Source organism: Melozone crissalis, unplaced genomic scaffold, assembly GCF_028551555.1.
Source record: "Melozone crissalis strain CALT ecotype California unplaced genomic scaffold, PUWL_Pcris_2 ptg000061l_1, whole genome shotgun sequence".
NCBI classification, from domain to species: domain Eukaryota; kingdom Metazoa; phylum Chordata; class Aves; order Passeriformes; family Passerellidae; genus Melozone; species Melozone crissalis.
This window is the reverse complement of record NW_026535839.1, coordinates 3,913,255-3,935,270: the sequence shown is the minus strand read 5'-3', so window position 1 is coordinate 3,935,270 and position 22,016 is coordinate 3,913,255. Positions and strand designations below refer to the sequence as shown.

The 22,016-nt window shown below is 50.1% G+C and overlaps 1 protein-coding gene across 2 annotated transcripts in view; it reads right to left on the bottom strand.

Annotated features, from left to right (window-relative positions):
- The window catches only part of EBF1 (EBF transcription factor 1), a 261,576-nt gene extending 251,721 nt beyond the window's left edge, over positions 1 to 9,855 (bottom strand). For both annotated transcript variants that reach the window (XM_054287810.1, XM_054287811.1), the window contains exons 1-4: positions 9,722 to 9,855; positions 8,243 to 8,399; positions 7,870 to 7,933; positions 7,661 to 7,716 (exon numbers count right to left, since the gene is read on the bottom strand). In XM_054287810.1, the coding sequence (XP_054143785.1) occupies positions 7,661 to 7,716; positions 7,870 to 7,933; positions 8,243 to 8,399; positions 9,722 to 9,855 (411 nt within the window). The remainder of the gene's footprint in view (positions 1 to 7,660; positions 7,717 to 7,869; positions 7,934 to 8,242; positions 8,400 to 9,721) is intronic.
- Between the last annotated feature and the right edge of the window lie 12,161 nt (positions 9,856 to 22,016).

Below are 22,016 nucleotides of genomic sequence, written 5' to 3'. Positions count from 1 at the left end.
CACAAATCTCAAAGCACACAAATCTGAAGAAGCATGCACTGACCCTTACACAATTTAAATGGCAACATGCAATATTAATATAATGCATTATAAAATTCCTTAATATTTCCATAAATAATACCATGAATAGACCTGTGTTACCTGTGGTAGTTTTAACTTTTTAACTTCGGTTTTGCTACAAGACTTCCCCAAAAACCTAGGAGCTTCTGGGCTGGGCTTTTATAGCTGATAAAACAGAGGCTGCCACTAATTGCCACTAATGGGCCCAGAGCCTCACCTGGCTTCTGCCCCCTCATTTGTAGCAGTGAGGGACAACAGCTGTGAACCCAGCAGTGGGAAAACAGGGATGCACAGAAAGTCCCCCCAGCACAGACACCAGCAATCCCTGACCCCAGCTAGAACCCCACCTTGAGCTACTTCCACATCAGTATCCAAGAGAGGTAGAGATGGTTTGCAAGAAGCCTTGGAAAATGGAATTACATGGATTATAGCAGGAGGTGGACAAATTCAGAAGAGCCTCATTCCCAGCATTAGTGGGGAAGATGGGGGAGAAGCTTCCTCCAGGCAAAGCCAGAGAACTGAAGTAACTGGCTGACACCTGGTGGGGTCAGTCAGCGGGGACATTGCAAAGACTCCAGAAAACCCCAGATCAGGTTCCACCTGGCAGTGGGACAGGCCAGGCAAGGAGGAAGCTCATGGCACTTCTTGGACTTCATCAACAGTTAAAAAATAATCTCCCTCTGAGAATGCAGAGCAGGAGGAAAAAGAGCAGATCTACTTCTGAGGCCTCTAGTGGGGACAAACACCACCAACCCTCCTGTCACCTCCAGACAATCACAACATGACATGGGAGGAGAGGGCTGCTGGACTCAGCTTGTTCTTCTTATACTTCCAAATATTAAAATAAATTTTCCCAGGATGGGTTAGCTGGTTGCCAGTGGAGCCAATGAAGTGACAAACCAGAACGCAAAATTTACTTTCTTTTTTCCCCCTGCACTCTCTCCTCCTCTCCCCTTCCTGCTGCTGTGCTTACTTAACCTCCAGGTAGCTGCTTAAATAACTCAACTAAATAGCAATAATGAACGGGCAGAGTCAACACTGTGCTACATAATCACCTTGTCTGTTGTGTTTAGCATCAGTGATCCCTTCTTTGCGTGCATGACATTCTTCTGCCTCCCTCCACGTTAAGGATTTGCTTCTCACTTTATTTGCATTCAATTATCGAAGTTGCACCCGTGCACATTTAGTTTTCTCCGCGTCAAACGTGGCTCCCCTTGCCTTCCCTGTTCCTGCAGGAATTCCTAGGAAATTCTGGGGAGCGGGAGGACGCGCTGGGGACTGAAATGACTGCTCATTTCTGAGCAGCTCATCCCCATCTCCCCACTCCTGTGTCCCCATTTACTTGTGTGGAGCACCAACTGTGTGCCCCCATGAATGGCTGCCCGAGAGCCCTGCAGATACTCGACCGCCTCGCAAACCGCGCCGCTCTGAAGCATTAATTCTACAATTAGTTTCAAAAAGGAAACAGGAACTGCTGAAGTTTCAGATCGTTAGAGCTGCCAGAAGTATTTTTACAGGAAGGGTCTACTACGTTACTGTTGTGAAAATGTTTAGCTCTCGGATTTGAGAAGCTGCTCTTTTTAACAAAAATATCTTGATTTTTTTTAATAAATTAAGCGGTTTTTAAGTTCAGGTTTTGAAACAGGGAGATTGCGTCAGGGTTCCCTGTCGCACGAACATCGTCGTGATTTTGTCAAATAGGGATCACATTAATGAGAGACAAAGTGAAAGTTACAGTGCATAAACTTAGACCACAGCAGAGCTAAAAATAAGCCTGCAGATACACATCAGAGTTGCACAACAAAACACCGGCAAAGGAAATGCAAAATTATAGACTTTGGGTTTTTTCTTTTTGTTTACTTCATGCCGTTTAAACTCGGTGGTAATTCATAAGCACTTGAAAATAGCGTTTCTTCTCCTGAACAACTTAAACATTTCCCCACAAAATTTATCTTCCATTTTGCCAGCTGTTACTCACCCAAGTAACCTTCCTGCAAGAAGTCCCAGTGAGTAACAGTCACTCACGCACAAACGGACCTCAAAATCCGGCCCCGAAAAATTTGTGTCAAAAATATGAGACTTCCTTACTTCTATTTAAATAAAGCTGCATAAAAAGTTAAATCAAATTCAATTCACTGCTTAACAGCAAATAAAAATTACTGCATTGAGCGCATCACAGTCAAGTACGTCCAAAAATTCACCTAAACTTTTCACTGTCAGACTTCATGAATAAAAAAAAAAAGAAGAAGAAATAAAAAATAAAAAGGAATGGGGGCGATACACAAGTCAAGGCTGCAGTTCTCATTTAATCTACTTTTTCCCCAGTAGATGCAGTAAGATAAGGCAATAAAATAATCTACAAACAAGCCGGAAAAATACAGAGGCTGATTTTGTTCTTAACTGTTCCTGAATAAATCCAGATTTATGCTGGTACAAGTGAGGGCAGAATCGTCTCCTGGTGTCAGTTTGCCAGTCAAGCAATCCTGCTTTCAGAACTGGACGAAAAACAATCTTGAAGGAATGAGATCATGGTCATTATATTACTCAGTTATGTCATGGCCTTGATTTTAAAAGAGTAAGAGAAGGAGAGAAATCACCAATGTGCATCTAAATCCACTTGCTTTCAGATTCCATCTGCCTCACAAAACAAAGTATCTTCCTCACCGAAATAAAAGAGAAGGGAAAACTCATTAAAATTAGGGTCTTTTCCAAAACAGAACTAAAATGATTTGGAATGACGTTTACAGCTGTACACACAGGGAGAAAATAAAATCCTGGCCCCACCGAATTCAATAGGCGCTTTGCAATTGACTTCAGATGGGCCAGAATTTTACCCAGAGAGGATTAGGCTTGTATCCACTGTATATCTACAGAGAAAATACTGTGAATTACATTTATTTGGCTTTGAATCCTTAACCCTCAATTACCCGAGGTTTTACCCCTTCCCCAGGCAAAACCTCGACCCATCCCAGGGAGGTTTATCCCGGACAGGCAGCGCGGAGCTGGTCCCGGGGCCAGGACAGGGAGTTCTTGCTCTGCCTCTCCACACACAATTCAGAAGCATCTAATTATTTTATCCAGTCTCCCTCTGCCTTTGATTCACAGCCTGCTTATCGACGTATTCACACAAATTAAATAAATTTATCTCTCCTAATATGTTCATTTTTAATGGTTTTCAAACATTCACATGGAAACAGCTCTAGCGTAAATATCCCAGAACAAATGGCTGTATATTATACAGGAGGGAGCAGTTGGGCTGCCAGACTGGGAATGCACCAGGCCATCTGGCTCAGGCAGTCTCTCCAAAATCCTCAGCTTTGTTTTCACCCTCAGACTCCAAACAACACATTTTCCACTGTGATGAGTTTACATTTTCCCAAACACAGGTCCTGATCATGCATGCAAATTCCAAACTTCTCCATTCCTCTCTGTACAAGAAAATTAAAATCACCTGCGCTTCTGACATCTCACCAAAGGCACAAGAAAGCTGCTAAAATCTGGTGCAATGTAAACTTTCCCCGTCACAGGGGTTAGGTTTTGTTTTATGTTTGTGTGAAATTTCTCCGAGTCTGCTGAGGCTCCTCTGAACTTATTGATAACATTTTTTTTTCCCATGCGTGTAGCTGCCAGAGAAGGGCCATGCCATGCACAGAATAGAGCTGATCAAATATCTGCAGACATCAGAGAATGACAGACAAGTCAACAGAAAAACCATTTGCATCCAGAGTTATAGCTCTGGAAAAAAAAAAATCCAAATATAAACAGGGTTTAAGTCTGAAGGAAGGATTTTTGACTCATGAGTTCTCTCAGCAATAGACAATAGCCATCGAGCAAAACTTATGATTCTCAAGATGCCTGAGCCATATTAGCATCCGTTATATCTTATGGATGAGAATAACTGAAGGAAAAATGGGTGGGGAACAAGTATTTCAGATTTATTTCCTCCATCTTTCCTAATAGTGAAATACCTCAACTTTATGAAAATACAGCCGAAGAAATAGAAGGCATCTCTTCTCCACAAACATATTAAAATCCCTTGAGTTGCCTAAAAACTCCAGTTTTATTAGAGCAGACATATTTCACGTTTTGCAGGCAATTTTGAAATGCATCATTGTTGGAGGCAGATCTTCTGCGGGAGGAGCTGCTGCCTTACAGAAAGCAACAGCTATAAAGTTTGGGGTCCTACAGGGTTTTGAGCGCATTAGGAATGCGATCCTGACATTAAATGAGGTGCCAATATAACATAAAAGAAAATTTAATTAAGCCAGTACTGACACCGAATGTTGTTGCCTGAACTGGAAGGAACTTCTCTGCCACAGGAATGATTTGTGTGTAGCATTTACAATTTTTTAGTGACGGGACACATTTCAGAAACTCAGCGAGACCCCGAAAGCCACGTAATTCCCATTTCACCCAGCGCTTCTCCGGGGCCACCGCCAAAGCACAGTTCCCCAAACACACCCCAAAATGAGGCACTCTGAGACCAAGCCTGGCTGGGTTTCCCGTTTGGAAGTCCCACAGCCTCATTTCCCAAGGAATGCCCGTGCAGCCCGAGCTCCTGCTCGGGGCAGCGCGTGCACAGCTCATCCCACAGCCAGCTCTGCTGGGATGCAGCTCCCAACACAGCTCCTGGCTGCCTCAGAGGTGCCACTCTCCTGCCCCACTTCCCATCCTGCTCCACAGCTGACAGAGAAACACACACGCACATACCAGGACACGGAGATCCCTCTGTTCCACCCAGGAACTCTTGCTATGAGTTTCTTAGCTGGGCACAGCCACACAAACAAATCCCTGACTTAGCAGAGCAGGAACACTCAGGAGCAGGAACATCTCCTCTCTGGTACATACACAGCCCCCAGCATAGCCAAGCCCTGCCTTCCTACTGCTCTAACACATGCTGCTAATGGGACATTCACAGTAAATCTCTGAGCAGCAATCCTATGCATAGAAATCCAAGTCTGCTTTGCAGAAGGGCTTTTATTTTATCTTACCTAACTTCATAATCCGCAACCGTACAAAACCTCGCAATTTGTAACCGTGACACAAAGAGAATATATTTAAATCTGATGTGTCCGTATTAAAAAATAATAATAAATTAATATTTAAAAAAAAGCCACAGATACTTTCCTGTATGATCTGGGGAACCTAACTCATTCAAGCTTTGCTTCTGTGGGATTTTTAATTTGCCACCAGAAACCTCAGAGTAGCTGTAATTTCAGTCTGGGAATTCACAATTATCGAGTGTGTGAATGTGCGTGTGTGAGGACTGAGCAGATACTTGCCAGCTGAAACGTGTATGCTTCTGCAACAGTTTCATTTAAAAGTAATCATTTCATTATCCAATTTGTTCTGAGCGTCATGCATTAAAATACTACACCTTCAAGTAGACTGACAATATATATTTAACTTTCATTAAAAATTAAAGAATTTTCAGACAGTCTTTGCAATATTTAATTACAGTTTGATGATTTGAAAGTTACTTGAGAATCTTCTATATAATTCACTGTCATAAAATATAAATGATATATTCAACATTTGGGTGAGCTTCTGTCATGTGTTGTACTTCACTTCCTAATAAGCATTCAGTAACCGGCGCGATCCCAACTCTGAAATAATTTCACTTTTGAAAAGAAAGAATTAAAAAAGGACAAGAAGGAGAATTTAGCGTCTGGCCCCCGAAAAAATTTGGAGCGGCACATGCCACAGTTGTGACATGACAATGCCCTATTTTTCATAAGCAATTATAGTCATGCCTAAAGAAACTACAGATATGAAATTAATATGTAAGCAAACATGTTTGCATCTAAAACAGCCTTTTGCTCCCCGTTTTTTAATCTAAGCTCAGAGAGCTTTTGTTCTAAAATGCTCGCTTCTCAACCCCACTGCACTTTTCCCAAAATCTGTAATTTGCACTAACTTTGTTTTTCTAAGACTTCCTGAAATCAGACAGATTTTTTTTTCTCCTGCTTCTTCATTGTGAACGTGCTTTAAAGCTACACGGTAGGTCTTACAAATAAACTGTATCTCGGGGTTTTCTTTTTCCCCTTTCTCTCCAAAGACCCTCTGATGACTTGATAATAATGAGAGACCAAGAGGTCAAACAGTGCCTTAGGATGAACTCTTCATATGCAAGATGCCTTTGTTAAGAAAATTATTTTGAATCCACTGCTCTCCATGAGTTCAGGGCTCTGTTTTCAACAGGATTATGACCAGAGGTTCCTGCATTTCCGTAACGATAGGAAAGCTATTTAAAGATAATATTTATTGATAGTCTCTCTCACACGATCTACACTGAAATACACAAACTCCAAAAGGACTAAAAAGAGTTCACATTTCAGGAAGATTTTGTTACTTTTAACACAAACTAACCAATTTGTGCCTGAAAATCAGGGAATGACAGCAAATGCTTTCCAGGATTTTTTAAGAAGAAGGGTATGTGGCTGCTGATTTAATTCCTACAAGGAACGGGCTCCGTTTGGAAGCATACAGTATAACAGAGTTCAGATGCGTAGTGGATTGTCTAGTAAAATTCACCCAAGTTCCCTTTTTCTTTTTTTTTTTCTTTTTTTTTTTTTTCTGTTGAAAGACAGTCTTCAATAGCAGGAAAAGATGTTTTGGGACCATCAAAGAGAGTTTTGTAAAACAAACTCAGCCCTTAGAGCTTTATGTTTTGCTGTAGAAAAGAAACCCAAATACAAGCCAAGAGTTTTGTCCCTGCAGAAAACATACAAGGATTGACGTTTCCTAGCGGTACAAAAAAACCCCTCAATGTTTTCCTTAAATAAAATTTAAGAATTTTCTCTAACAAGTAAAACAGATTAAGAGGGGAAGAAACATATCTTAAGAATTAAAACGCTCAAAAGCGATCCCAAGTATTTAAAAGAAACATATTCTAAGAGAAAAATATTCTGACAGAAGCAGGAAAAAAAACCAGAGTAACAATTAAAAAAGGGAAAGAAGGAAAAAAGAAAGGAGAGAGAGAATCGATTTGCTCAGATAGTCCCTTTGTAAAAATACTGGTTTTAAACAGAAAAGTATTTTTTACAGGTAGGCACGCACGATTATTACTCTGTTTGGGAGGCTGCAGAACAGGCTTAAAATGAGGATTAATTCACTGACAAGCCCTGCTGCCCTCCCCGAGTCCGACACCGAGCTCGCCGCTGCCCGCGCCGCGATTCTAGGGTCTATTCCGACACGCGAACGTGTCGCGACACAGCCGCTCCTCCTGCAGCCGGCGGCAGCGGCCGGACCGACCGAGCAGCGCCCGTGCCGGCGGCGCTGGGGGCTGCCGCAGGCCGGAGGTTAATTCTTATTAATTAAGCGGCAAAACCATCCGCAGCCCTGGCTGGGACCGTGGAGGGCCGCCTGTATTTTTCTCCGGCAGCCCAGCAGCAGCAGGCAGGTCCCGCGGGCCCCGCTGGCCGCCCCGCAGCCCGGTGCTCGCCCGGAGCGGGAGCGCGGCCGTGCCCGCGGGAGGCGGAGGCTCCGTCCCGGCCCCGGCGGGCAGAGCGGCCCCGCCGCGGGGGCGGGTTTGGCTCCCGGGGCCGCCCCGACGGCTGCCCGGCCACCCCCCGCTCGGCGGCCGCCCCGCAGCACCCACCTGCTTGGTCATGGAGTCGATGAGCCGCACGTAGAAATCCTGCTCGGTCCTGATCCCTGAAACAAGGCACAGCCGTGAGCAGCGCGCCGGGGCTCGCCCGAGGGCTCGGGCCTGCCGGGGCCGCCCGTGTCCCGGCTGGGAGCGGAGGGGAACCGGGGGAGCCCGGGCGCTGCTGGGCTCGGCACAACGGGGGGACTGCCAGCCCTTACCATTGCTGTAGAGCAGCTGCAGGCGGTAGTGGATCCCGTTGTTGGTCTTTTCGCTGTTGGCTTCCTGAAGTCAAAGACGACACGGGAGGCCGGAGGGAAAAAGAAAACAGTATCAATGGAGCTTCTTCATCACTCGCACGCCGGGTGTCCCCGGGGTTGGATGGGGCAGCTCTCAGCCCTCTGCCCTGCCCCGGGCATAGCGAGGGAGCAGGGGACATCCCCTCCTCGTCCGCCCTCCGGGACAGGGGAACACTGAGGCGCCCGGGAGGCTGCCGTGGCTCCCGGGACCAGCCGGTGTCGCGGCCCCGAGGGAGCGGAGCGGGGAGGGCCCCGGAGAGGCGGCCGAGCCCCCACGGGGCACCAGGGTACTCACCTTCTCCTTCTCCACGAAGCCCACGAAGGCGGTGCGCTCGATCTCCACGGGCTGCCCCTGCCGGTCGTACAGAGCCAGGACGAAGTGGAAAAAGTTGGACTTCCTCAGGTTGGAAGGCGGCTGCTTCTCGAAGTGAGCCCGGGCCAGACCCACTCCGCTGGGACCAGAAACACGCGGGTTAGCGGCAGCTCCGACACCGCGGCCTCACGCACCCCCAGCCGCCTCCCGGGCCGGTGCCTTCCCCCGCCGGGACCCGGCTGGGCCCCCCCGGGACGGAGCATCCCTCCCTCCCCCGAGCCGCCCCGGGGCTTTTCCCTCCGGGCACGGAGAAATCCAGCTCCAGCTCCGAACCCCGCGGAGCCCCGACCCCATCCCGTCCTGCGGCCGGCCCGAAGCCCCCATGAGCCCCCCCAGCCGGCGCCGGTACCCACCAGCCCTCCCCGGGGCCCGTGCCCGCTCGCAGCCGGCCCTGCATGGCGGGGCAGCCGCGCTCAGAGCCGCCGGCGCGTTGCCCCGCGGAGCAGCATCGCTCCTGCCACTTCTCAAACTCGGCTCGGAGCTGTCACAGCAGCGCCCATGTGCCTTATCTTGCGAGCCTTTCCTCCCGCGCCGGAGCGGTGGGTAAACACCGAGCCCAGGAGACAACTTCAAATATTTCAGGGTTGTCCCTGCAGAAACTTTCCCTTCCTTAGAGGGCTCCAAAGGGGGGGGTGCGGGGCGAGGTGGGAGACACTGGGAGATGTCAACATTAAACTGATGCCGGATGATGCCAGCTCCAGGGCTCAAGCTGCGAATCCAGCATCAGGCTTTGGTTCGTGTTTGGGTTTGGTTTTTTTTTTTTCGTGGGGAAGAGGATGGGAAGAAGGAGAAATAAGAGAGAAAACGAGGCTGGGAGCAGCTTCGCCAAACCCATCATATATTTGGAGGGATTTCTTTTTAAAAATCTGAGATAAGTGGCAGTGGTTTTACAAAAGGACTTCAAATTAAATTTATCCTGGAGTACGCTTTGCAAACTCCCTACTTATCGGAGGAGCAGAAGAGGAGCTGCTGATTCTGACGGGAATAGGAAAGCGAGGTAGAGAAATATATTTTGGATACATCCGTGCACAACTATCTGTTTTCCGGAGGAGCAAAGTGTCATTTGAAGATCTTAAGACTAAATCAGCAGCAAACATAGTTTTGAAAACTCCTTCCTCCGAGCGAACACACGGAGCCAGAGAGATGAAACCTACCTATCCGCACCTAGCGAAACTCGCCACTTCCTTTATTGTTGTTATCATTATTTAATAAAAACTCATTCCTACGGGACAATGGGGATAAATATTTAACTGGCGACATCTACGCGAAACTCAGTGCCGGTAGCAGAGCTCCAGAGCCGGGTTTTTGTTGGCGCGGGGGGAAAGGCGCTGAGGGCGGGCGGGGAGCGCCCCGGGGCGCGGAGCGGGGCGCGGGCGCGGAGCGGGCGCGGAGCCTGCCTACCTCTGAGCGGCCGTGCTGGCGTCCAGGACGCCGGCTCCCTGCATCCACGTCCGCACCGCGTTCATCCCCGCGCCGAGGGGCTCTTCCTTCATGCTGCTCCCACTCCGCTGGATGCTTTCCTGAATCCCAAACATGAATCAGAAACAACAGCGCAAATCTTCGTCCTTTATTCAAAATTTTTTAAAAGTGATAAAATCGCCAGGCGGACTGTTATATTTGGGGTTTTCTCTTTCTTTCTTTCTTTTTTTTTCCTCTCTCTGCAGCTGATCGCTGGAATCAAAGCAAGTCGGAGAAAGCAAACACAGGCACGCACATTAAAAAAAAAAAAATCCAGAGGCAATCAGAGCCCGGTTTTGTTGCTGCTGTTTGCTGCGTGTGCAGTTTGTTTGGGTGCTTGGAGGGGCTGGCGGGGTGCTGGGGGCTGGTTGCAGCGCTCGCAAGCCGGAGGAGTACTTGAAGTCCCTTTTGTATGAAGACACCCCTCGGATGGCAGCAGGCAAAAAAAAAAAAATCTCAGATGGCAGTTTAAGAAACAATAGGACGAACGGGAGCTGCGGCAGGCTCTGCTACATCAAGTGTCATTTTCCAGTGACAAGAGAGGCAAGTCCCCCCCCTTCTCCCCTCTCTCTTTTCTTTCTTTCTTTTCTCCCTCTTTCTTCTCTCCTCTCCCAGCCGAAGCGCTCTCCGCTCCTCTCCTCTCTCCTCCCTCCTCCAGCCGCGCAGGAAGCGAGTTGCCGGAGCCGGGCGCACGCCGGGAAGGGAGCGAGAGGGGCGCACCCGCGGCGGCGGCGCGGACGGACGGCCGGAGGGAGACCCTGGGGCTCCCCGTGCCCCCTCCCTCTCCCGCAGCGCCGGGCGGACTCGCCGTCTCTCCCTATGGGAGCCACTTTGACTGTCCCCGCCGCCGAACACGAGCCCCGCAGCCCCGGCGGGCGGGGGGCGGGGCCGCCTCGGACACGCCCCCTCATTTGCATCGCGTCACCGCCCCGCCCCCTCGCCGCCGCGGCCAATGAGCGCCGGCAAAGCGCCGCCGAGGGGGCGGGGGCACGCCTCCTTCATTAGCATAGCCCCGCCCCCGGCGCGGGCGGCCCCGGGGAAAGTTGCCCCGGAGCGGCGGGGGCGGGCCCCGTGCGGCGCGGCCGCGCCTTTGTTCGGGAGCGCCGCGGGCAGCTCGGGCACCGGCCCCGCGGGGCTGCCCCGACCCCCCGCGCCCGGGGCCGGTCCTGGCCAGGAGGGCCCGCAGAGTCCGCAGCCGGCACCGCTGAGAGCGGGGGTGGTCGAGCCCTCCCCGGGATCCGCCGGCAGCGCCGGGCTGCCCAGCGCCGCTGCCCAAACCGGGGATGCCCCGCACCCGTCGGCCGTGCCCGGTGCCCGAGCCCGGGATTGTTCCTCGCTGGGAGCGCGGGTGGGGCTCTCCCCAGCCCCTCGCCCCGCTGCATCCCCGCCGCTCGGCCCGGCTCCTGCCCCGCTCCCGGCAGCGAGCGCTGCTTTGCGCCACAAGCACGCGATTTCCGAACAGGACAGTTCGCGGTGAAAGTTCTTTTTTCCTTTTTATTTTTCCCTAGGAAGTCCGATTTTTGTTTTCTCAGGGAAAATAACAATTCTAATAAAACCAGTTCCTGTCCTCGCTAGGGAAGAGCCGGGCCGGTTGCGCGGCGGCCGAGCGGGCGCAATCCCGCATCTCTCCGCGGGCTCCCGCTGTCCCCGCATCACCCTCCATCCTTCCCCTGCCCGAGCTCTCCCGTCTCGTCTCTCGCACGGGCTCTTGCCGCGGAAGGAGCTCCCGGTGGCGGCGGCCGGGGTTGTGCCTCCCCAAACACGGGCTCGCCCATCCTCGCACATATAACGGAACAAAACCCCGCGCATCCCGCACGCCGGGCTCCTCGCCCTCTCCGCGGCGGTGTCACACGCGGAGGGACACTCTGAAGTGTCCGGGCTCTCTCTGAAGCGCTGCCGTGTCCCTCCGTGCCCCGCTCCCCGGCCGGAGGTGCTGCCGCTGTGCGCTCCTGCCGGAGCCCCGCAAAGGGCAGCGGAGCCCCCCGGCTGCATCCCCCGGCCGGGAGCCAGCTAAGGGCCTGCAGAGCAGCCTGTGCAGTCTGTCAGCTCCAGAGGCACCCCACGGCAGCCCGGCAGCTACACAGGACCCTTCCCAACCACCCGTACATCACTTTTTGTGCCACAGCCGCCTGAGCCCACAGCTAAGCCTCGGGAGGAGTGCTCGGGCTACAGAGCAGGCACAGAGCGCCTCGCTGGCACTGAGAAGCTGCCCCCGATCCTTGGCTTTAGGCGAGTCCACGCACAAAACATCCTCATCCCCAGCATTCTGCATCCTCACACGGGGACTGTCACAGACAGCAAGTTTTCACATTCCCTGAAGATGCCATTTGAATCCTGACACGGTGCTACTGTGTCACATCTCAGGGAGATGTGGAGGAACACGGACACACAGCCACACATGAATATTTACGCCACAGGTACGGCACAGGAGCGGTTTGGCTCCTGCACAGCTCGGGCTTATTGGGCTTCCTCCGGCTGCTGCTGGATCAGTTGTATCATATCCAGCCTAAATGCCTCCGTGGTGAGACACATTCTGCAATTAAAAGCTATTTGCACCTGCACTGATTGCTCCTTTCCCAGGGCAGGGACCTGCCCAGGGAGGAATAATGCATTTGAATCAATATACTGAGCAGTTGGCAGATTTCACCCTTCAAATCTGTTCGGGGGATCGGGGGACTGTGTCCATGCTTTTTCCAGGATGCTGAAGGGAAAAACATCCCAGCTGCAGTCTGAGGGCACCTCCACCAGCAGGGACAGCCAGCCTCGACACTAACAGGGACAAGTTCTGCACTGTTCTCCTCCTTTCCTCCTTACACCAGACTTGTGCCTCTGTGCCCAGCACAGGGAGCTCCAGCTGCAGGCTGGCAGAGAGATGCCCCACCTGGGGTTTAGGGGAGTTCTCACTAAATGATTGTTTTAAGCATGAAAGAGTTAAGCCTGGCTCGACCCTCCCAGGAGGAGTGTGAAAGGAAAGCAGAAGGGAAACAGGGAGGGAGTGAGAAAGTCAGGACTTTGCAAGAAAAAAAAAAAAAAGAAAAAAATAGCAAGAGTGCTGGCAGCAGGCAAGGAGACTCCTGTGCTCCATCCACCCTGCAGAGGCCAGCCCTGGAGCACTGGGGCTTTGATTTTAGAGAATTCCCAGTTGCCTTTAGCATTCCCTTCCTGCCCCCTGACTGGTTCTGGTCCCTGGACCAGCACCACCCCACTGGGACTGCAGCAGCACACAGATCACTGCCAGGCCTGCTGGGAGGCTGCAGCATATTCCTGTGGGAAGCTGGGTCCATCCTCCCCTCAGCAGGGCAAACAGAGCTGGAGGAGCCTGCACAGCCTGCACAGGGAAGCCCTCAGTGCTGGGACCCAGCCCTTCCCTCCTGCTGCCGGAGCAAACTGGGGCACGCTGCAGTGAGGGCTCCCTGCAAGCCTGACTCAAATGCTCTCTACACAGAATAAAACACACACTCAGACTTGCAGGCTGTGATTTGCTCCCAGAGGCGAGGAAGCTCCCAAAGTGAGAAAGAGCTGCAGGTTGAGCTGTGGATTTTGGCCAGCAGCACAAAGCCAGGAGCTTTGCAGCACAGACAGCTCACAGACAGCGCTGAGACATGGTCACAGTGTCCCTGGTCATGACAGGTAGCAGGGATGGAAGCAGAGGAGGGAAAGGCTGGCCCTGCTTGCTCGTCCTATGTAGGAACAAACAGTGTTCCTGGGGAATGAGTGGCTTTGAGGCCTTTGAACAAGGGGGCCATGGAAGGAGACCTCACCCTGGAGGATAAACGTCACTTCTGTGAGGGAGGAGACAGAGGTCCCAGAGCACAAGAGTCTCTCTTTCTTAGGGAAAGGCCTCTCTTCTGCCTTGACACCATTTCCAAATGAGCCCAAGGCTCCTCTCACCACTCCACCACCTGGAGTTTATCCAGAACAACTCCCTCCTCCTGCCTCCAGCCCCTCCTCTCCTGCCCTGTGGCTCCTGGCACTGAGGGGACAGTCAGGCCTTGCTTCCCTCTGCCTAGACCCCAAGGGAAGGAAGGAGTAGTTAGAAATGGGAATTTCTGAGAGAAAACCTTCTGGTCCCTCATCCCTGATCTTTGCAGCTGGATGAGCCCCCTCCAAATGGACCACACTCCTTCCTGCCCTTCTTCGGAGAAGGCAGAGGAACAACTGACCTGAGCTGTGACAATGGGGGAAAGGGAAGGGCAGCCTCTCCTCTCAAGGTGGGACTGAAAGCAGAGCACTGAGGTGTTGAGCTCATACCTGCACTTTTCTGACGGTTTGGAAACAGTTCGCTCCTGTCATCCCCAGTGAAAATGCTTTCCATAATTATTTTCCTTACAGGCTCCTGTGCTGATCCAAAGATTTGCCATGCACAGATAAATCCCATGTCTGCCTTGGCAGGTGATGGCACTGTTCACCTGCTTGGGGTGCTTTATTCTTCCTACCTGGCTGGCTCCTGAGGAGAAGGAGAAGAGGAGAAAAGGCTCAGAGAACTGAGAATTGAGATAAAATACTCTGGCTGAATAGAATAGTCCTGTTCAGGAAAGAGCCTGGATGCCTCTGGGACCAGCAGGGGACCTGTCCTCAACGTGATGGTGACAGCACCCCGCTTTCACCTCTGCTACAAGGAAGCGACAGTAGCAGGTGACCCAGATGGAAAGGCTTCATCGAGGAACTTTCCTCCTCCTGCCTCCCTTGGGGTTACCCCTGGCTAGGATGGAGTATAGGGGCACAGGGAGGGAAGCCCAGCTGCGCTCCCGGGGCCCGGGGAGGGATCGGGGATGGGGATCGAGGAACGGGAATGGGGATGATGATCAGGGATGGGGATCGGGGCGGATCGGGGATGATGATCAGGGATGGGGATCGGGGGTGATGATCAGGGATGGGGATCGGGGCGGGTCCCCCCGGTGGAGCCGAGACCCGGGGACTGGGGATGGGGGGGAGGAGGAACAGGGGCGGCCGCGCCGCGTGCTCACAGCGCCACCTGGCGGCCGCACCGGGAACCGCCCCCGCCGGCACCGCGGGAACGGGAACGGGAGAGAGCCGGGGGAGAGGGATCCCGTGGGAAAAGGGGTCCTGGAGAAGGAGGATCCCATGGGAAAGAGGGTCCCGGGGGAGGGGGATCTCATGAGGAAGGGCGTCCCCGGGAGGGGGGATCCCATGGGAAAGGGGGTCCCAGGGGAGGAGGATCCCGGGGGGCGTCGCTCTCGGGGAAAAGGTGACCCGGGGCGGGGGGGCGATCCCCGGGCTGGGAAGGAGCCGAGATCCCGGAGGGGACCGACTGTCCCGAGGTGGAACATGCCGGGAGATCCCGGGAGGACGGCGGTCCGTGGGAGCGGTCCCGAGGGGGGCAATGGCCAGGAGACCATCCTGGGGAGAAAAGCGGCTCTCACAACCCCCATTCCCACCCCGGTACCCCGGCACCGGCAGAGCCCCGTTCCCGTTCCCGGGTCTGACAGCAAACGCTCCTCTGAGCACGGAGGGTGCAGCCCCCAGGGAAGCCGTGGATCAATCCCTGGGAGCGTTCAAGGCCAGGCTGGATGGGGCCCTGAGCGGGATTTTGGTTCCCTGCAGTACCCACACAAGCTTGCCTTCCATTTAAGTGTAGCCTGTATTTATTTGTTTACGCTGGCAGCCAGTGGACAGATTACGGTTATTTTATCACACAGACCCTTGCTATGATTTTTACATTGTGAGTTCAGCAAAGCATTAAACATCTAATCAACTGCTATTGGCCTCAGGGAGAGGGAAGTACTTGTGTCCCGTTGAGGAGTGAAGGGAGAAATCCAGAGGCAGGCGCTCCCTCCCTCTGAGAGGATGAGTTTAAGCGTATTACATGGAATGGATTTAAATACCTACTAAAGTTGTCACACGCTTTGCTGAATCAAGACTGAATATTATCAGAAGTATTTAAGTGGCTCTGGAATCTATATCTCCTTTTAAACACTTTCATAAACTCTGAGGACTTTGCATCTTGGGATTTCGACTTAAAGGCGCACAAGCTCTTTTGAAGGATGCCCTCCAAAATCCCAGGCAATTTCCCACTTGGGGAATTGGATATTCAATACTTGCTGGGTTGCAAGCATGAAGATTTCCATGTCTAGGACTGGATTGTTTGGGATTTGGCTGCTCTTTTTGTGCTGACCATTTGGAAGTCTGTTTCCACTGGCATTCCTGTAAACATCAGAAGGTCCTGTGCCTTCAGCAGAAACAGAACTAAGGTCATCATCTGGCTCAGAATTCTGCTGGAGCCACAGGCATAGCTTTGAGCAGTGAGATTTTACCTGAACATAGCATGGGAGTGTTTTGCTCGCAATGAAGTTTAAGATACAGAGAGACATTCACGTTTACATTGACTTTCCAGAGCTTTGGACAAATTGAACTTCAAGTCCTGGCTCTGTTGATCCAGATCAGGGGATTTCTTTGTTCTCATCTTTGTCCAGGATCTCTGTCACTCAAGGCAGACCAACGACTCCAACCTGGATTTTCCTCATGTCCCTTCTCAGGGCCTTTTGTTAAAAATATCCAACCTGTGTGAAAAAGAAAATTCTGGTAAAGGAGAAAATGGACAGTGCTGGTTACACAGGAAGGAAGGGAACTCATTGGGAACTCTGGGTTAATTTGTGTTAGTTAGAAAGTGTACAAACTTTCTGTTCTAAAATCTGCATTTCAGCAGAGGTAAAGCATATTTAAATGTTCTTACACATGGAAATTTTTGGAAGTTGCTGTTCATTAATTAACCCTCATGTTGGGGGTGGGACATGGTGGTCCTTGGTGGAGCTCAGCCCCTGCTGACTTTGCCCAGGGAAGGGGCAGCTCTCTGGGCAGGCATCTGGAGTGTTTGCTCCATATGCACACACATCCATTATGGATGAGACACAAATGCTGCTCCTGCTTCCCCAGCAGCCTCCCCTGGCAGGGCTCACATCCCCCTGCTCTCACTGCAGGGCTCAGGAAGGGAAGCGTTCAGAAGCCTCCCAAAATGTGCTACAAACGATGGATGGATGGAGAAACGACTTCCTCCAGCTCTGAAGCAGAGCCATTGTCATGGCGTGATGGAGGAGCTGTTAAACAGACACAGCAGCAGCACCGGGGCTGGACTCAGGCCAGGGCATTTCAAGCAACTTGTAAAAAGTTCACTGATTCTTTAATGGCTCCACCTGGCCAGAGCAGGAGCCCTGGTTTATGTGCCTTGCAGAAGATGTGCTGCAGGAGGAGTGTGTCTGAGCTGATATGAATCAAGGCAGTTCCTCCAGCGCCGTGCTGGTCTGGAATAGCTGTTGACCTGATGGAGTGTTAATGGGAACATTTATTTGTTTCTTTATCACTACAAAGATGTCATATATACTTACCCTGCTGCTGCCACTGTTCCCAAAGGGCTGTCAGCACCAGAGCCATTATAACACGACTGCCAGAGGTAATTTTTTTCCCCCCTCACACATTATTTCTTCAAATGATTCTGCGGAGAGAGAAAGAACTCGGATACAAAAATTGCTGGTTAAAAGAACAGTACGGTGTGATGTGAGCCAGAGAAGCTTTCCTAAATGCCTGTCAGTCTCTGCCTCTATTGCTTACAGAGAGCAGCACAGGCACAGCCCGGATCTGTCCTGGCACAGGGGTGTGTGCTGTGCCTGGCACTCTAAGGATGGGATTTGCCACTGGAGCTCTCCAGTTCTTGGGGACAGGTGACAACTGCATGGGACCAGGAGCTGCCCTGCACCCCACCTTCATATTTCTTCAAATTTCTCACGTGAGAGCACAAAGACTCTACCAGCGTGTTTTGGTGGCACAGAGCAGTAAATGAAAATCAGGCAGAAGCCCACTGCCTTTACCTGGGGAAGAAAAACAATCCCATTGCATTTCATTTGTGTCACGCCACGACCTGACAGTTTAAGGAAATTGCTAATGGGACCTTTTACTGCGGGGTCACGAGTTCAGCCCTGGCTCTGTCGGTAATGACCAGCAGCATCTGATGAATGTTTGATGGCCTGAGATGAAAATATGGCTCTCAATCCATTTATCAGTAGGAAAACCCTTCAACAGCTCCAGCCCCTTAAAGCTAATCCCCACAGAGAAGGCAGCGAGGGGAAGGAGCCCCTCCACAGCCCCACGGTGGATCAAGGTCAGGATGGGGCCATGCAGATGGAACAGCTTAGAGCAGACAGGGCTGGGCAGCACCTCCTGTGCACAAACAAATCCCCTGCTCAGTCCCTGCAACACTCCCAGCACAGCCCGGGAGGAGAGAGCCAGATCCGGGATTGCTCTCAGAGGGACAATGATCCTGGCACGAGGGGGAGATGCAAACGTCGGGAAATCCGGGATCAAGAGCCGGCTGGAACTCGTGCCAGAATTCAGGAATTCGCGATTTTGCAAGCTGAGAAGTTCTGTTTGAGTTTCTCAATATTGTAACACCAACATAGAGTTGAAACTCAAATATCAAGGTAACGGGTGAGAAGTTAGTAAATGGTAACGGGTGAGACATTTAAAATGTCCTTTTAAAACGGTTGTTGTTTTGGGGTTTTTTTCCCCCAGATCAACAGAAAAATAAATTATTGCCTGATTTGGTACTTCCCAGGCCGTTCCTTGCTCTCAAAAAGTGTAAAAGCTTTTACAGAATTTGGCAAGTGCTGAGAGGCAAAGGCTGCCGTGAGAGGGGGGCACGGGCGATGCCCTGCAGAGCCCAGGTGCGGATTTGGGACAGGTCTGTGGCACACATGAGCAGGGTCCAGCTCAGCCTCCAGACCCGGCTCTGCACCCCCTGGAGCCCCTCGGGGCTCTCCTGCGGGCTCAGCCCAGGGCAGGGGCGCTCAGAGATTGGGGTGTCTGTCCCGGCATCTCCCCGAGCCCAGGCTGATCCCGGCAGGATCCAGGGGAGGATTCGCATCCCGGAGCTTGCAGAGCCTTTCCAGAGGCTGGAGGGAAATGGGAAAAGCGTGAGGGCCATCTGGTGGGAGCGGGGAGGGCGCTCCGCTCTCCTCATTGTTCTCCGCAGCTCTGCCCGGGGCCGGTTCCAGCTGCGGGCGCATCCCGGGAATTTGGGGGATGCTGGAGGCGCCGCTGGCACCAGTGACACCCCTGGCACCTAAAAACACCCGTTTAAAGGGAATTAAACTGTGCCACCTGAAACACAACACGTGTAAGGGATGGAGGAGGCTGCTGGGATGGGGAACCTGCAAACACACACGGGAACAGAGGGTGCAGAACAAACACCTGGCAGGGATGGGAATTCTGGAGCCACAGGGGATAAAGGGATCTCAGCAGCGTTTACAAGGTCAGAGCAGGAGTGGTTTTCTGCCCAGGAAAGCTCAGCACTGACCCACTGAAATCAGCAGCCTCCAAACCTTTGTAGCTGCAAGTGTAGAAAATAATTCTCTATTTTAGTGTTTCCCCCCATCTGTATGACATTTCTGCATAAGACTTTATTCCTGTTCATCTTTACACTTCCTGGGATTTGATCTATATTGATCCACATGTGCTTCCTTCCAGGCTTTTTTTAAGGCTGCAGAAATGACAATTTCCACACCAGTTACAAAATAATTACCCATAATAATTTAATAATGAGCTTTCCCTTTAAATTATTAACATAGGTAGCCAAGAAAATAGTCAATTTTAACAAGTTTAAATTCAAATTATAAATGCCAAATCTGTGTTAAATGAGACCAGCAAATTAGTAATTAAAATATTTATGCAAGAAGGCAAAAGATATTGTATTGAAGGAGCTGCAGAGCAGGCTCCCATCGGAGTATGTGACAGTGGCCTGTGCTTGCACATCCCAGTTTTCAAATCCTCTGCAAAGGGAAGAAGGAAAATATCTGACCCCGTAATTGCAGCTGGACAGTGTTGAGTGGCATCCAGTGGGATTTCACCAGAATCCAAGCAGTTCTCAGAATACCCCTGGGTTTTACCGAGCAGAAATCCTGACCCAAATGAAATTATTTCTATCATACAAATCGTTATCTGTGGGAATCTCCAAAGGAAGGAATTGCCTTCGTGGCCCCTCAGAGCTTTGTCACTGAGAGCAGAATCAACTGTGCTGCTTTTTAAGAAAGGGGAGAAAAAATGCTTTTCTTTCAAGCCGAAAGAAAAGTACCAGCACCAAAGCAGATTTGTGATGCCCTGTGAATGTAAACCCCAATTTTCCAGCAAACTCGGCAGTGGATCAGCACCGTGGAATGCACCAGAGCAGCTCTGCTGCCGATTTTGGTGGTGAAGAATAACAATAATGGGAATAATAGAAATAAAAATAATAATAGAATAACAATAATAGAAATAATAATAACAGTAATAGAATAACAATAATAGAAATAATAGGAAATAATAGAAAATAATAGAATAACAATATTTAATATATATTATATATTATATAGAATGTATATGAAATATGATCTATTATATATAATATAATATAACATAACATAACATAACATAACATAATATAATATAATATAATATATATTATAATACATGTAATATAATAATATAAATAATAGAAATAATAATAACAATAATAGAATAGAAATAATAGAAATAATGGAAATAATGGAAATAATAGAACAACAATATATAATATAGTTAATACATATATTATATATATGCTCCATTATATATTATATATAATGTATATTATATATTATACATAATACATAACATATTGTAAATTATATAAAATATATTATCCATTAATATCTATGATAATAGAAATAATAGAATAACAATATAACAATAATAATAACAATAGAATAGCAATAATAGAAATAATAGTTATAATAGTAGTAGCAGCAATGGGAATAGCCATATACTGTTCTTCACCCTGTACAGCTCCCGGCCCCGTTTGAATGCGGAGCCGCTGCCGGAGCTGCCGGGGCCGGTCCCGCACTGCCCCGCCGCGGCCGCCGCCGGCACCGGCTCCCACCCGGCTCCTCCTCCTGCTGCCTTTTCCCGCTCGCTTTCAGCACCCGAGACGGGATCCAGCCCTTCGGGAAGCGCCCCCGGGCTCCCAGGAAAGCGAGAGCTCCGCTGCACGGGCCGTGCCTCCATCCAGGTGTGCTGCAAACATCTGCAGGGCAGGTGTGGGAGAGCTGGCTCCTCATAAGGGATGGCCAGGGAAAAGTTTGATATCACAGTGAGAGAGAACATCAGAGGAGCCGGAGGAGCCAGCACAGCCCAATCCCCAAACACAGCTGGATACGGAGCACCGCTGTGTCCAAAAGCAGAGGGAACAACCCCAGACCCATCAGTGCACGGACAGACACACCTGATAAACCCCAGGAGAATCAGCCTTGTGTTTCCTGCTGAGAACAGCCCATTTTTGGTGAAAATGTTCCTGACAGCATCAGTGCACCCTCCCTGCCACAGCTGGGCACAGCCCAGAGCCCCCGGCTCAACAAGGAGCTGCCACACTCGCTTAAAATCAATATTTTAGCACATCAGAGCATGATGAACAATTGTAGCAATACTCCACCATTGTGTTTGAGGTTCTCACCCACAGACTGTTTCCTTCCACCTGTGCTGGTGGAGATCATTACCAGATCAGCTGCACCCCAAACTCTGCCACATCCATGCAAAGATTTTTATCTCAAAAACAAGATGTATTTTAGCAGGTTACAATTTTTCATTTTTCTTTACTTATCAACACGTACTTTCTAACACGGAGGGCTTTTGAGAAATTAATTTCCATCTGAAAACAAACAAGGGCTGAAACAGTTTACAAAGGAACCCATCTTTCAAGGACATTTCCTTTTAAATTGCACAATGTGGCTCTTAGCAAGGAAAATAAATAAAACTTAATCTCTGCATTCCAGCTGGCATTTTTTCCCCAAGCTAGAAGGGAACAATCAATTTAAAGAAAACTCAGACTATGGTCAATTAAGAAACTGTATATAATTTCATTTATAAATACCAGATACCTATTCAATTGATTATTTTAATCCAATTAAGTCAGTTTTTACATTTTAAAATTCCTAGGAATTAAATCATTTATCCACACTGCAGACCTGGGCTTTTCACATCTGTTGCTGCAAAATTCTGCAGCTCATCTGGTCTTTGGCTGTGCTGTTAGCTGAGGGTGTTTCAGCTACCAGATTTATTTAAGGATGTGGATTGTAAGCCTCCAGGAAATGGCAACTACTGGGGAAATTTGTGTCTAATTATTTGTAACACCAAGAAATCTTTTTTTCCCTTTTTTTTTTTTTTTTAATTTGGGTTGGTTATGTATTTAAATTATTTTTCTATCGTGATTTCTCTCTTG